Below are 16296 nucleotides of genomic sequence, written 5' to 3' on the forward strand. Positions count from 1 at the left end.
TTGTTAATGTAAAATTGTATGATCAAAATTATCATTACATTTTCGTACAATATGATTACAACATGCAGCATTAAGTGATATTTAAATATATTATTAATATTTAAACATTCCATAAAATTGTCTAATCTCCAATGTAAACAGTAAGTACACAGTAAGTGGATTCAATACATTATCATCATATCATTCATTGCACCGCCGCACCCACCCGCATAGTCGAATAAATTTTCAGTGCAGTTACAGCACCCACTGCCCATTACTTAGGTAAAGTTCTATGTTTAAAAGAAGAGTATGTATACCGTTCAATTTTTTATTATGTTCCAGTCCAGCGAGACGTATTTTAGACACCACTAGGTATTGTTAAGAGAAGTAAATAAAAGGATTTATTTATTAGTGGTGCAGCTAAGAACGATGTTAAGTATGTTTAATAAGTCATATTTTTTTATATCATTTTGTGTTATGAAACAATTTTTAGAGGCAGGTTCAATTCGGGGTGCATCGGTTCATTTTTCAATGACTTTTCATATTTTAACACATACATCATATAATATATCTTATTTATATTTCAAATAAATTATTTATCACTATTTTAAATTTGAACCATGGATAGATAGATTATATATGGATAGATAGAGTATTTTTATTTTTATTTTTGTTGATATATGGGTGAGAGAAAATCCCATTCAAATGTCAACAAAAATGTGTTTGTTAATATACGTAATTTAAAATTACCAATTACTAATAAACTTACATAAAAATACTATTTAGACTTAGTCATAAAAAACATGCATTTGTGCTGTAGATAGATTTGAAGTCTGCTCGAACAAGGAAAACTTTAAAACCGAGTTGTGAATTGGAAATAACGGGACGATATCCCTTTATAAGACACCTTTTCTTTGTCTTACTAACGTGATTCACATTTTTTGAATGATGCCTGAATAACATGAGATTGTGATTTTTTATATTTTCCCCTTGTTTTAGATAGCCATACTGCTAGCTAGAGACCGAGGATGATTATATTTCTTTTAGCCAAAACAGCAGAATTGGTGTCGATCATTATATTTTTCTTTTATCTATGATATCGATGAAATTTTATGTTTGTAGCAAGGAAATGATTGAACCAAATATCTCATCAAATCCCTGTTTTCTTTTTCAACTCTTCCTTGCAACAATGATCTTGACTTCCTTGCACCTAATCTAGAGTAGAATCCAATCCACACTGTCAGACAGATGCCGACGCGAATGCGCGAACATTGCGTCGTTTGTATGAGTGTTTTTTTAACCACAATGAAAAATCAGCAAAGTATGACGAATCCACCAACATTTGGCGAACTCCCCCTATAACTAGAACTCCTGGCTATATCCCCAAGAAAACAGGCCGGTACTGCATATCAAAGTTCATTCATATAGACGTTTATAAAGCTACTAGCTTTTGCCCGCGGCTTCGCCCGCGTGAATTTTCCACGAGAGCATTTATTTTTCCGGGATGAAAGGTACCCTATGTCCTTCTTCGTACTTCAAACCACATGTACCTATTCAACATTTTAAGAAGATAAAGTGTGAAGAGGATTAGGATTAGGATGAGATCATCTGATAAAAAGATAAGTTTCATTTTATCCTGCTTCCGTAAAAAAACAAGAATATGTACAAGTGATTTATTTGCAAACAAATATTCCTATCGTCGCAGTGATGTGGTTGTTTGCAAACTTGAATAGTCATCGGCCGGTAGTAACTCGTAACATCCATGGCATAATAATGAGCAAAAACAGATATATAGAGGGTCTATAGGTACCAGCAGAACAGCTATCACCAGCACATATCCTGTCCATACCACGCGAACTTCATACCACGGTTAAAACTTATTTTGCAAAGACGTTTCGAACGCTGCGTACGTGTTGCGTACCGAAATATTGTACCGAATAACTACCTAGTTAAGATACCTACCTACATATTTCAAGTAAAACCTAAAGAGTAAAAATTCTTAATTAAAAACATACAATAAAGAATTATATAGAACGGAATACTTAGTCGTTTGTTCATGCGTGTGCACATGTTGTGGCGGTGAATCATCATTGAGAGAAAAAAAATACAAGACGAGGATCGGCGCGGCGGAGAACGCGGGTGACGCAGTGTCCGAGAGTCATTGATCCCGGTACGTCTCCTCCCGGAGGCGCGGTGGATAAAGCGCGCACCATGCCTCACCCGCCGGCGCCGGCGTCTAACTTGGAGCCGCTCGTCCCTATGCTGGCCCTCGCTGTTTACGTAGCTTGCGTCGGTGGGACCGGCGCTCTCGTAAATTGCACTCTTTTAGCAACACTCTTCAAGTCAGCAAGAAACGGTAACTTATTTTGTCGTATTGTCCCTATAGACTACTAGCTACGCCCCGGGGCTTCGCTCCCGTGGGAATTTCGGAATAAAAAGTACCCTATGTGTTATTCTAGGTTATTTTCTATCCATGTACCAAATTTCATAACAATCGGTCCAGTAGATAATGCGTGAAGAGGTAACAAACAAACTTACTTTCGCATTTATAATACATAGTTGGGATTGGGACTAGCTGATGACCGAGACTTCGTTCGCATGAACCATTATGACTCCGGTACTTAATTTTGCCAAACCAACTGGACGGATTTTTATCAAAGATTAGGTATATGATATCCGTCATCGTCGAAAATTAGGCCTAAAATGTTACCCCGCCTGCCTTCACTGTGGAGGTACTCCCATCTCATGTTATTGTGTATATCATCATCATGGGGTGCCATCTTCGAATTGAATTTTGGAGGTCAGCATACGGAAATCCTCACGGCTTTGGGCCGCCCTTGACGAAAGTGGTTTGATGATATAACGGATTGGACCGAACTTAGATACAACCAACTGAAAATAGCGGCCCAAAGCTGTGTGTATCATAGCTCATCCAAAACTATGAAATAGGTAAAATACGTAACTATTAGGTAAACTATGTAACTATTAGGTACGCTGAACAACTTTCGCCGTTATAGTGTACTTAGCTGGTCTGTTTGAATTTCACATCAAATGATGAAAAGATTACGAATTGTATTATACCTACCTCAACAGTAAATGCTGCAGTAAACAACTAACAACTTTTGCTAAGACGTAATTTATATATACCTAGGTACATTATATTATTTTGTAGCTGGTGTCTTTGTAATCCACATCAGATGTTCCAGATCTTTTCAATTTTTATACCTCAATAGAAAATGCTTATTAGTCAGAATCACGTTATTATTTATAAAGAGATAGGTAGATTTGTATTTTCTTTCTTTGGGATTCAGGATGGACATAGGTATATTCCATTATAATGGAATAAAATATAGCCTATAGAATATGTATATAACGAGAAATTTCCATGATAACCGAATTACAAAGTAAGTCGACGAAAAAACGGTCGATCGAAAGTTTTCCTTTCGAACGCTGCCTTATCGGTGAGAGGTACCTACATCAATGGATTGTATAGGAAAAATGTATACCTAACCTACACCCCTATAAAAAAGACCGCGATAGCATATTATATCTAGCTTTCTTATTTTAGCTACTATAACTAGGTTATGATTAACTGGAGATATTCACTACGATATTGATACCTTATGAAAATACATATAAGTTTAACGTCACAAGTACCTACTTAAACTTACATGGTTTTTGCTTTTACAAGTTAGACGATGTATTCAGTCGAATAAAATGCGTGTACTTACCTGTACTGATTCGACTACCTATACGATCGAGCGAAATGCCTGAAATTGAATTTAATATGTTAATATTGTTTTATTTATCAATTTATTAGGGTACCGATGTCAAAAACCTTAAGTGTAGTTTCGTTAAGATGGCTACTTACTATATTCCATAGTCTTAATAATGGTAATTGTTTTATAGGTTTGTGGGGTGGTTAGTAATACTAATAATATAAAGTAGATGATGAGTCTGGTCACTTGAATTTACTGATTATTTTTATTTTCTACCTAATTATCTACATGCATTGTTTCAGGTGTATATTCCATCATCACACAATTAGCAATCGCCGACTTCGGTCTCATTGGTGTGTGCTTGATACAAATGTGGTCTAGTAATGCCAAGAATTGGCAATTCGGAAGTATAGCTTGCTCAGCCTATCAGGGTCTTCGCGTATTCACTACAACAGTATCTACCTACTTGATAGTCACTATCGCGTTACATACACTAGCAACAATTAACTTGGAAGAAAAGGCAGCAATGAAAAGAAATAGAAGAAAACTCCAAGATGAGAACGAAGAAATCAGAACATCCAGACACAGCCTGGTGGCAAACAGCGACTCTTCCACTCCTCCTAGAACTATGAATGTAGATTACCGGGTCATAGACACGAGTGTCCCGGTGGCGCCGCCGACCACCTTTGTTTGGGTGCTGGGCTTCTCCCTGAGTATACCAGAATTTGTACTCGCCACGGTAGTTCACGTCGATCGTGAAGTACTATGCACATCGGTGGACACCAATCATCAAGCGAATATGCATACATTGTTAGCTGTGTTCGAGACATTTTTACCAATTATAATAATGTGTGTTACTGGTATATTAGTTATAAAAAAACTAAAATCTAAGAAAAGTATTATGGTGGTGTGGCCGGACTCCATGTCTGCTTTAAAATTATCAATCTGGTTAATTGGAACCTATAGTGTTTTCTGTATACCACGTTCGGTAACATCCATATATAATATTTATGCATCGTCCACCAGCGAAAGTACGAGTGAAATATCACCAATTGAGTTGACACCAAAATCCTATGAAATCGCAATGATAAGTCTTTGCTGTGGTGCGGCATATCTAGCAGCCACAATCATACGGCCTCTTCTTTGTATATTCTTATTGCCTCGACTAAAGAAGGTGATATGTAAAAATTGCAAAGATGTTGATAATAATATAAACAATGTGTGATGTTTAAAAAGTGCTTGTGACCTTGTGACATTTAAATTCGATGATAATCGAATTTCATAACTCGAAAAATATGGTGTTTGTGTGCGTTCCCCTGGCAAAAAAGTATGCTAGCGACCCGTATCGGCTTGGCTCGAGTAAAACTATAATCCTCAATAAGTACCTAACATAAAACAGTTTTCTGACGAGTTTGTTCGTAATAAATTCAAAAACGTCTGCACGGATTTTCATGCGGTTTTCAACCAATAGATAGTGTGATTCCTAAGGAAGGTTTAGGTGTAAGTATACCTAATTTACTGTGTTTACTCGAGCGAAGCTGGGACGATTGACTTGATTGATCAATCGCGTATCATATCATTACTATGTACATACGCGTACCACCTTCCAATATACTATAAAATATTTTTATTATTTTTTGTAATACCTAGTTTTATTTCCTTGTACAGTCAAGAGTCAAGACTTGTCAAAGGTCTTGACTCTTGACTGTACAAGTAAATAACCAAGACCAAGACTGTGGTGCTTTTCCATTAGAGATAAGCTAAGCAAGCAGCAATGCTACGAAGTTGACTGGGTTGTGCTACAAAACGAGTATATTCCAAATTTAAACTTAGATGTGAAAGTAAGTACGTAAGTAATTGAAGTCCAAACGAAAAGTCCGGGGGGAACCATTGAATGAAAATCTATTGTCCTAGAGGAGGAAAAAGTAATCTCGCTGGATACAAACGTCATTCAGCAAATAAAAAAACATTTCTATCGTGTTTTATCCATGGAATTAGTAGGTAGGTAATCCAAGTACTTACTAAATCCATGTTTTTTTTCAGAATACGATGACAGCGAGCTTGGCTCTCGGCGAGCTAGACTACTTGAATCGCCGGTCACTTTTATTTACATAGGTACTTTTTAAAAGCTTTTATTTAACTTGCAATGTAGGTATGTACGTATGTTTGTTTGTTCAGGTGGAATCTTGCTACTCGATTTTGAAGCAGATGTCTTCAACCGATTGAGCTGAAATTTTGTGTAGGTACACGTTTAGTTTGGATGACAATACACGATAAGCTGTGTGACGTTTCTAAATCCAATATGGCGGACCATCCAAGATGGCGGAATAGTTATTTTTAATGCACTTCTACATTATGGGTATCAAATGAAAGAGCTAATGTGACGTCATGCTAAATCCAATATGGCGGAATAGTTATTTTTTATGCATTTCTGCATCAAATGAAAGGGCTTGCCGAGAATAATTAGAAAAATAGACTGACATAACTCTTGATCCAATATGTCTATATATATATATATATATATATATATATATATATATATATATATATATATATATATATATATATATATATATATATATATATATATATATATATATATATATATATATATATATATATATATATATATATATATATAATATTAAATTTAATAATATTAAAGTTAATTTCGAAGTCTAGCTCATATAACATATATATATATATATGTTATATGTTATATGAGCTAGACTTCGAAATTAACCGGCAAACGACTGCAACAATGATGCGTTGAGCGAGATGAACAGACTCAGAAACCTAGCCAGTGATAACTAAAAAATAAATTAAAAGAAAAACTTAAAAAAAAAGATTTTATTTAAATGCTCCAAAAAGAAAATAACATACTCCTTTAAAAAATTAACTATCAACTTATAAGGAACCTCATTACATTTATGTGATCATAAAAACTTGTCAAGAAGTTTGCGTAAGTACCTTTAAGTATTTTACTCAAATAAATAGGTAGGTGCCCTAGTTTATTTACACACAAGTAATACACGCTTTCTTTTTGGAGCATTAAAAAAAACCCTTAACCTTAAAATAAATTAGTTTTTTTTTCTTTATCGTAAATTGTAACTACTGTGTGTACATACTAGAGAAAAATATATATTTTTTGTAATAAAATCAATTACCTAGTACCTTTCTGGTATAGTGGAAAATCTGTGGTGATAATTGTTGAACGCTTTGCTATTTTAATTTTTTTTACAAAAAAATTGACGGTGGCGCCCTAGGGTGCGTGTTGGCTCAGTCTTATGGATCAATAAATAATACCGACTCATATGTATGTAGTATTTGTGTAATGAGGTGGTGTGATGTGGCCAAGCCCAAAATGTGTCACATACTCTTCAGCAGTTTAACGCTCATAAAGGTTTTCCAATTGCTTTTTAGATTTAGACAAACATCTTTCTGGGGTTAATAGGTGGCGGTTTATTCAAATATTGATTCTAAAACTAAAAATTGTATTTAATACAAAAGTTTATTGGTGAAAACATGAAAAATATAATAAGATTAATGGCTGATAAAATGCAGCAGAAATGTTACAATATTAATTTGTCCATCACAAAAACTATTTTGCTAATAAATGCCTGAAAATTCAGAATGCTATCTATTATTATGTGATGGGGCACAACAAAATGGTTAATGTCAATCTCAACAATAAGTTTTCCTTTGGTAATATTCAAAAATTTTACGGGACATCACAAAACCACATAAAAGACACTAACAAGTTTTTTGTGCCCTAATACAGCCATTACAGATTGTGGATATTTTTTATGAAAATCTAAATTTCATAGGATTGGGCGCACTTTTAACAAAATTCAATCCATAATTCAAAAAAAAAAACAATATTCACCATCATGATCTCCATTTCACTGCGGACATGCGGCGAAAGGAATGTTACTTTGGGGCCGACCAGGCTGTAAAGATACTAATTATGAAAGGAAAACACTTTTAACTTAAGAAACCGTAATTTTAATAACTTAAGTTATAAATATTTATATCCATCAGGTCAGCTCGATATCTGTAATCCAGTGTAAATACAGAAATACAAAAACCGTCAAAGATGACACAACATTTAATTTTAGACGGATCGTGAAGGTCCGCTGCGAACGACATTTTTAACATTTTTTACAAGCGACGGCTCGCAACAGCGGCGGGTGACCGGCGCCGCGCGGCGTTCTCGAATGTTACTCGTTTTCTTATAAAACACCGATGAGAACAAATGCGTGTGCTGAGAGACGGGGCGCCTAGTTGTCGCCGCCCTCGGCCGGCTCGTCGCCGTCGCCCTGCGTGTCCGACGTCCACAGCGTCAGGTTGTCTCGCAGCAGCTGCATGATCAGCGTAGAGTCCTTGTACGAGTCCTCATTCAGTGTGTCTAATTCCGCGATCGCGTCATCGAAAGCCTGCCAATTTAAAAATACTATTGAAATATTTTTCAATGTGACTTCCTATTCTCAATTTATTCATAACATTGTATACTTTGGTAATTGAAAACAATTGTGAAAAAAAAACACTCCGATGCTGGCTGGATCGAGAATTAGAATGTTAATCGCAGATCATGCTAAATATGGCTATTAGTACAAGGTACATATATTTTTTTCATTTACATATATTTATACGTATGTTTATCTTTTCATGCAACAATGTGAAACGAAAACTATTTTTTGAAAAGTTAGTAAAGGATTCAGTTTCAACATCAGCACACTGCAGACCAATTGTGCAATTGAGAACCTGTTTGGCTAAATGGCACGCTCTCGCAGGGGAGTTGATAATCTCGTAATAAAAGACGGAAAAGTTGAGTGCTAGACCAAGTCTGATGGGGTGGGTTGGTTGCATTTTGGCCTTAGCGATGTCAAACGCCTCCTGGTAGGCTTTCTGCGAGTCCTCCACCACGGCTGGGGACAAGCGACCACATTATTACGCGAACGTAATCTCGTGCCAGCCAGCACAGAGCCTATGCATAACTGACACAAATAATGACCTGTTTGGCGAGTTGACACGCCTTATCTGGCGAATTTAATATCTCATAATAGAAGACGGAGAAATTTAACGCCAAACCCAGCCTGATTGGGTGTGTGGGTTGCATTTTTGCCTTGCTGATCTCGAAAGCATCTTGGTATGCTTTCTGTGAGTCCTCTACAACAGCTGTAATATAAAATGATGTTAAAATCGAACACAGACAAAAAAATATATATTACTCATTAATTTATTTGCCTTAAATTATTAATTCAATATTTATATTACAAAAAGATTAATAGATTTAAAAACAATTTCATTGTTTATTACTTACAATTTCTGGTTTCTCCTGTGGCCACTTCTGCGAGGTACCTGTAGTAATCTCCCTTCATTTTAAGGTAAAATACTTTACTTTCTGGATTACTAGCTTTAGGAATAAGGTGCTTGTCAAGTAAACCCTGAAACAATGAAAAAAAAACGATGATTTCACAATTATGTACTTATTTTGAAAGGAAACATGGCACACTTATACTAGGAAATACAAGTGAGCATGCACAAACTAATTAGTAAAATCGATGACTGTATTAAAATCGAAAATAATTTTAAAATACATATCAAATCAAGAGATAGGGCAACGAACGAAGACTCTGGATGGAAGCGCGCGCAGTGACGCGGCGCACTACGTCATCCGCCCGCCCCCTCCCATGAAAACGCCGCACCGCGCCCCTTCTGCTCTCACGTGTTAAAGAATACTAACGCCCTTGATCAGTAAAATGAAATCGTCGAGAATTACCCAATGACCATATGCTTGCATCATCCCTCAAATAGACGACGGCCAAATATGACGTCACCCGCGTAGGACGATGTTAACCGACGCTAAACCTACATAAGAATTAGTAAGGCTTAATTCAATTTTAAAATCTTACCAAGACATCATAGCAGATTTCTCTGAGCTCCTTTTCTACTTTAACCCTATATTCTTTTGCCATCTGTTGTTTTCTTTCTGAACCTTCGGTTTTCTGTTCAATGGAGGAAATGACGCGCCATGACGATCGTCTTGCGCCGACCACATTCTTGTAAGCAACAGAAAGGAGGTTCCTTTCCTCGTTGCTGAGTTCGACGCCGGTTTCCGTAACTTCCTTCATCGCGGCCGCCATGTCGTCATATCGTTCAGCCTGCTCCGCCAGTTTGGCGCGTTGCACCAGTTCCTCCTTGTCGACGGACATCGTGGACGATGAGTGAGGATTATTTTACTGATGCCCCTGAAATAAATAGATCACTGATGATATAGGTACCCGATTTTATGACAAAACATGAAACCTATAGCTCCGTTCTTTCAGAAAGACTAATCGTTAGGCGTCACATTCACCGAAGCGAATCCAATTTGGGTAATGTTTCATCATGAAAAACTGTGCACCTTGGACCGAGGCTCACGAGCGCAATGGCGCAAAGTGAAAACCGAATGTAGCTCAAAGAGCGACCCTCACGCCGAACGCGACATCGACGCGGCGTCCGATCGGATTGACAGCATCTCACAGACTCTAGCAATCCTGGCTAGGCACGCGCCGTGTCGCCGCGCCGCTGCTTGGTCACCGCCACTGCGCCACCGGTATTGATCCGCCGACGCGGGATAAACACTCCAGACGAAATACGACTAGCGCGACGCTTGCACACGCCCCGCACCCTGCCACCCACCAGCGTGCACCGCGCCCGTCGGCCCGGCGCCTACCTCACGCTACCCTTATCCACCTCTACCTATAACGTACTACGAATGGCCATCCCCTGTTGCTAAGCTATTATGCATCAATAAGTATTGAGTAAAATTGTTGACAGAGGTTTATAAAGTTACAGACGAGTTTCGTTTAATTACCAACCAACATTATTGGACCAACCAAGCAATTTATACAATAATATCATCACCACAAGTAGGTACCTGTGTTAAATACCTAGGTAGGTACAAATTATAAAGATTTTTTTAGAATGCCTAGGTATACCTAACACATTTTTGTATAGATGTAAACTTTCGTTTAAATGTTACAAAGTTATTTAAAATTCATCAAATTACTGTTGCCAAGGGAAATTTCATTATGGGCCTTAGGCCACACAAAATTTAATATAATCTAAGAACAATTTGAATTTGTCAATAAGGAAAAAAATCTAAGAAGTAAATAAAAAATACATGTAACTAATGCATTATTTTGTTAGTGCAGAGACAAACTGTATGTACAAGATATTTTTAAAATAATTTATCTAAGATAACTTGCAAGATTTTTTCATAGGTATCTTTCAAAAGAAATTTGTGACAAATTAAATCACTCTGCTGTATAAATCCAATAATCAGCTTAAAGTGTATAAAATATTGTTCAAAAATTTGTTTATTACTCTCATTCATTATTCCTAAATAGGTACCTACATAATTTTAATATATATTTTTACATAGGTAGCCTTGTTTACAAAAAACATTATGTACAAGTGTAATTTAATTGCAAATCTTTTAACTTTAAAGAAATTTTGACTCATCATGGGGGGAATGTTTCACCTTGGTTTAGAACTTCTGTTCAGAGAAATGGTCTCACTAGTCCATTCCATATAACATTTGATACCTTTAATATCTACCTATATAAATCTTTTTAACATTTAGTTAAATAAATATTTCATACAGCCACCGTCTAATGTATGTAGCGTAGGAACAAAGACACCGTCGTGCTTCTCAATGTCACGCACGTGCTTATTTCTCTGAATGGCATAACGATACCACAGCCGTGCCATGCCCATGTCAATGAGAAAATGACATAAAGGTAACAAGACTGGTAAACTGCCCTGCCCATTAAATATCCCATGTTAGGCGAGTTACACAACGGATAGGTAGGTACCTTTTTTATGTCATACGTAGGTTGGTATGACAATTCGAGAGATCACGCTTTTGAATGCCATAAGACGCATAGCAACTTCGATATCACTGTTATCGACCGAGATAACGGCTAACTACGCAAGGCAAAATTACGACGCACTAGAGTGATCGCTCGTTAACCCTACGAATAGGTAGGCCGACATTCTACTGGCCCACGCATTTGACTAATGTATAGTGAACGATAGTGATCTACATTAATCGATTGGATTAGGCAGGTACCCTTGAACAATTCTAAGACCAAAATAAAATCATTGGCATGGAGGAAATGAAATGAGCTATAAAAGTAACTTTGAATACTCACGAAATTCCGATGCAAATAGTGTGGAGAATTGTTACAATACAAATATTGCTTAGAATATAATCAATATAAAGTAAATTTAAACCGACATCTATCCAGCTCAACAAAAATTTTGGAAAAGAGGTAACCGCGCCGCGAAATGTGTGGCCGGCAAAGGCAAAATGGCTGCTGGAATGGGCACTCCTTCTATGCGTCACAGTCAGATTCGTAGAAAGTCAGTTACTTCAAGAAAACACATTACGATAAACACATCAAATCATGTTCACTTGATGAAATTTCTATAAACTTACTTGTTAGAAGGGGAAAAAGTAATAGATCCAGCAAATTACTATATATTTTTCCGATTTTCTCTTGCTGTGAACGATACACTACACTGACGGCAGCGGGGCCAGAGGGGAAACAAAAACCGGAACAGGGTTCTCATATCAGTGCGGCCAACTTGTACAGATAATTTATGAAATGTTTTTTTAGGCGCTGAATGTCTAAATGTATAACATTCATAATAAATTATTAAGAGTTTAAATTTAATTATTATGGTTTTAGAGTGTTTCGGTAATAAAGGTGGTACTAATTTTGTTTGTTTACATTTTACTAATCTATTACAGTTTACGGTTACATCGATGATGTAACACTATTACCGGAAAACAAAAAAATGGCGGGGTGTTTGAATAGGTACTAAAACTAAATTTCATAGCCAATTCAAACAGCCTTGTAGCGTAAAAATATCAATGTTATATTAATAATGTAAACAGAATAATATACAAGTACCTATAAAATGTAACTCTGTTATTCATAAAAAAGTTAAAGAATAATTTAAGCAGAAGTATATTTTGTCACCACACTTTACATCTGTCAATACGACAGACGGAGACAAAAGTATGCTTTATATATTTATGAATAGCAGGGTAAAACGATATTATAATACCACAGATTTACAATCATAACATATTTAATGTAATGTTTTTTTATCTGTGTATAATACGTACATTTACATAGTTCCAGCTAGTAAAATAGTACAACATACAGATATAAGAACAGTGAATATACATTGGACAAAAATAGGAAATATTCATATAGTTACCAAATAACAAGGCTGAAATGCAATATGCTAACTTTCTGGTTGTTCCTAGTTGCACATTCACCAGCGACAACGGCGACAAAGCGATTAGATAGTGTTTTTGTTGCAAGCGTTTGAACATATAAGGCCGTGTTCGGTCAAAATTATGGATTTCAATGCATCTTCACAAGGCATTTTGATGCCAAGTGTTTCAGTGTTCACTGTGTTGGGACAAATTGCTGGATTTCAATGTGAAGACAGTAGGGATATGGCTTTTTAGCCATAACATATAGCTGAGCTAAAATCAATTTCGGCACGATGTATTATAAGCAAACTGTATTTCTAATTACGTAATTTTTTTGCTAAAAATACTGAAAACTACTTATACGTATCCCGTTCTACAACGCACATTGATAAGCTGGGTAATCAATTCTTCCATAGTACGATTTATGTATATTTTACGTTCTACACATTTTTTAGAAATATGTGCTGTTCTGTTACTGGGCTGGACAATGATAGTACGTTAGCCAAAATGTTTGTTGGGGCAATAGCCCGACAAAACCGTCATACTATTCTCGAAACATGAAGAATCATGAAAAATAAAAGTGTCATGCAAACTTCAACGTCATGTCATCAATCAAAACTGTCAATTCCATCCATGTGTTTTTTTTCGGTCGATCGGTCGAGCGAACAAGTGTGCAAAGCAAAGGTGTTTTGCGTTGGCGTTTTGTGACAAAACTTTTGTTTTATCCTACTAGTCGTTGAAAATATTATTTTACTCTTGTGGCCTTATATCGCTAGTAATAAAAACTTATTGAAATAACGGTTACGATGCCGAAGTCTAAAAGGGACAAGAAAGGTAATAAAGTACATTCATCAGGTATAATAATATAACCTAGGTACCTTTTTCACCATGCGTGTATAGTTTACAGAGAACAGGCAACTACAATTTTTAATTACTACAAAACCAAATATATATTACTGTATATAGACTGCAGTTAGTCAGCCTTTAAGCTATAGATAACTAGCTGTGCCGGGGCTTCACTCCAGTGGAAATTTCGCTATATAAGTAGTGTTCTTTGTGAAAGAGTAACAAACATATCCTCAGAAACATTAGCATTTATAATATTAGTAGGATTGTCATTCCATTCCTATGATGATTTCTCATATTTTTGTAGACAGGTATGGTGTCCCCCATTACAATATATTTTAATGTTCCAGTTTCTCTGACTAAGACCAATAAAAAAGGACTTGTGCTAAAGCAGAAGATAATTGAAGAAATAAGAAAGTCTTTAAAAAAGTATGAGCATGTGTTTTTATTCACTGTGGATAATATGAGAAATACAAAACTGAAAGATTTGAGAAACAATTGGAAGGACTCCAGATTCTTTTTTGGAAAAAACAAAGTTATGGCAATCGCACTAGGCCGAACTAAGAGTGATGAAGTTGAAGATCAATTAAATTTGGTTTGTATTACATCATTGGCTTTATGAAAAAAAAAGCTGTATTCCGGAGCTGTTCCAATTATCAAAAGCAAGTAGAGTGCTTGCTTAGCTGTTAAAGACAATAGAACACTAGCATGTTGAATGCTCAAAGTCAAACATTTGTGTTTTACAAAACTTCCCCAGTGACAGCATTATGCGCAGGCCATCTGACTGCATACATCCAATTAAAATTAAAATAATTTTAATCACCACTGCCTTTGCACCATTTTTTACAAGGGCCACTGTCAGTGTTAAATTAAGCTCTATAGTCGGTTTGGAACTTGTGACTTATTCAATAATTAACTTTATAACATAAATATAAAGATAAATATTCAAGGCCCTTCCCTTCTTCAAGTTCAAGCTGAAAAAGATCATTTTCTATCTTAACATGATCAAGATTGGCCTCCAGTATTAGGCTGCATCGGTTGATCTTGCTAGAATAAATATAATAGAAACCTCTTCAATAGATACTTCCAGAAAATATGTATACAGTTACTTTATTGTAGGTATTTTGTTATTTCTAGTTATCAAAGAAGTTAAAGGGTCAATGCGGATTACTTATGACAAACAGGGATGTTCCAGAAGTTTTACAATGGTTTGAAGATTTCCGTGAAACAGAATATGCTCGGTCTGGTTTCATAGCTACTCGTGATGTTATATTACCTGCTGGCCCTCTACAAGATTTTTCACATACCATAGAACCACATCTTAGGAGACTTGGATTACCAACATCACTTGAAAGAGGTGTAATACATCTAATTAAAGAGTACCAGGTAATTACATTAAATAAATATTTTTCTATATCTGTTCTACTTCTAATTTAGTAGTTAAAGGTCACTCTGAGAACCACCTTAAACAGGTTGAAACAGACTACTATATAAGTTAATTTATATAATTTTAATCTCCTCAGGTTTGTAAGAAGGGATTGCCACTTACCCCTGAACAGGCCAGCATTTTGAAACTGTTAGGAATTCAGATGGCACAGTTTAAATTGTTGATAAAATGCCATTGGACAAAGGGTAAAGGTTTCCACAAAGACCTAGAAGTTCATAGTGATGATGAAGTTGAGAATGAACATGATGACAATGTGTTAGAAGATGAAGAAATGGAAGAGGATGAAACATGATTTTTTAAATATATGATATCTTGCTTAAATTATTGAGTATTTTTATTTTATGTTGCATAAATGATTCTATACTTTGGAATCATGAAAATATGTACGTACATGCACCTCTTATTATATACATATATTAGTATAACAAGCAGTCCTTCAGATGTGCAGTTTGCAACTCAACTTTGGAACACAGTAACCCATTACTCTAATATACTAATTTTATCACTTTAGGTAATTAGGTATGTAATTTACAGTATGATTATTTTAAAAAAAACCGGTCAAGTGCGAGTTTGACTTGGGTGAAGAGAGTTACATACAATTTATAGAATTCTTATAGATTTTCCTGTAAATCTACAATCAATTTTGTAGTTTCTTCAAAATTGTAGGCTCAGTAGTTTCAGAGGTCAAAAGGCGTCGCCAGCAACGCCAGGGGTGTCACACGCGTGTACTCTACGAGTTTTTTGTATGACAGTACCAATAATTTCAAATAAGATTATTGTAAGCTTGAAACAAAGTGTAATGGTATCATGGTATCAAGATGGTTTTACTAAACTTGATGGTTAGCCCCAGCGCGCAAATTCAAAACCGCCACCTATCCAATTTTTTTCTGAATAATGTCTGCATAAAAGCATCGTTTTTTTAATGAATTCCATCTAAACTGTTTATTTTCCATTAATAATAAAACTATATTTGAGATCCTCATAAAGAGCCTTTTATTTTATTTGATAATAGGTAGCTCTTCCCG

General features: G+C 35.8%; 3 protein-coding genes across 7 annotated transcripts; 2 read left to right on the forward strand and 1 right to left on the reverse strand.

The window, feature by feature from the left end:
* Window positions 1-2067: 2067 nt before the first annotated feature.
* On the forward strand, window positions 2068-5338 carry LOC128679980 (uncharacterized). The gene is made up of 2 exons (XM_053762557.2): window positions 2068-2335; window positions 4001-5338. Exons 1-2 carry the CDS (start codon window positions 2191-2193, stop codon window positions 4921-4923), a joined length of 1068 nt encoding a protein of 355 aa, XP_053618532.1. The 5' UTR covers window positions 2068-2190; the 3' UTR covers window positions 4924-5338.
* Window positions 5339-7190: 1852 nt separating this feature from the next.
* On the reverse strand, window positions 7191-12523 carry 14-3-3zeta. Of its 5 annotated transcripts, none has more exons than XM_053762846.1 (5): window positions 12187-12523; window positions 9614-9949; window positions 9022-9145; window positions 8713-8876; window positions 7191-8134 (listed from the first exon to the last, which is right to left on the reverse strand). In XM_053762846.1, exons 2-5 carry the CDS (start codon window positions 9911-9913, stop codon window positions 7979-7981), a joined length of 744 nt encoding a protein of 247 aa, XP_053618821.1. In that variant the 5' UTR covers window positions 9914-9949; window positions 12187-12523; the 3' UTR covers window positions 7191-7978. The 5 variants fall into 5 exon arrangements, with proteins under 5 accessions (XP_053618821.1, XP_053618850.1, XP_053618831.1 ...); XM_053762875.1 differs by lacking the exon at window positions 8713-8876 and adding an exon at window positions 8463-8626 and having other exon boundaries at window positions 12187-12346; XM_053762856.1 differs by lacking the exon at window positions 12187-12523 and adding an exon at window positions 11900-12088.
* A 1088-nt stretch (window positions 12524-13611) lies between these two features.
* RpLP0-like (Ribosomal protein LP0-like) lies at window positions 13612-15595 on the forward strand. The gene is made up of 4 exons (XM_053762899.2): window positions 13612-13812; window positions 14175-14419; window positions 14962-15210; window positions 15348-15595. Exons 1-4 carry the CDS (start codon window positions 13785-13787, stop codon window positions 15561-15563), a joined length of 738 nt encoding a protein of 245 aa, XP_053618874.1. The 5' UTR covers window positions 13612-13784; the 3' UTR covers window positions 15564-15595.
* Window positions 15596-16296: the final 701 nt, after the last annotated feature.

The sequence above is a fragment of the Plodia interpunctella genome, chromosome 2, assembly GCF_027563975.2.
Source record: "Plodia interpunctella isolate USDA-ARS_2022_Savannah chromosome 2, ilPloInte3.2, whole genome shotgun sequence".
NCBI lineage: Eukaryota > Metazoa > Arthropoda > Insecta > Lepidoptera > Pyralidae > Plodia > Plodia interpunctella.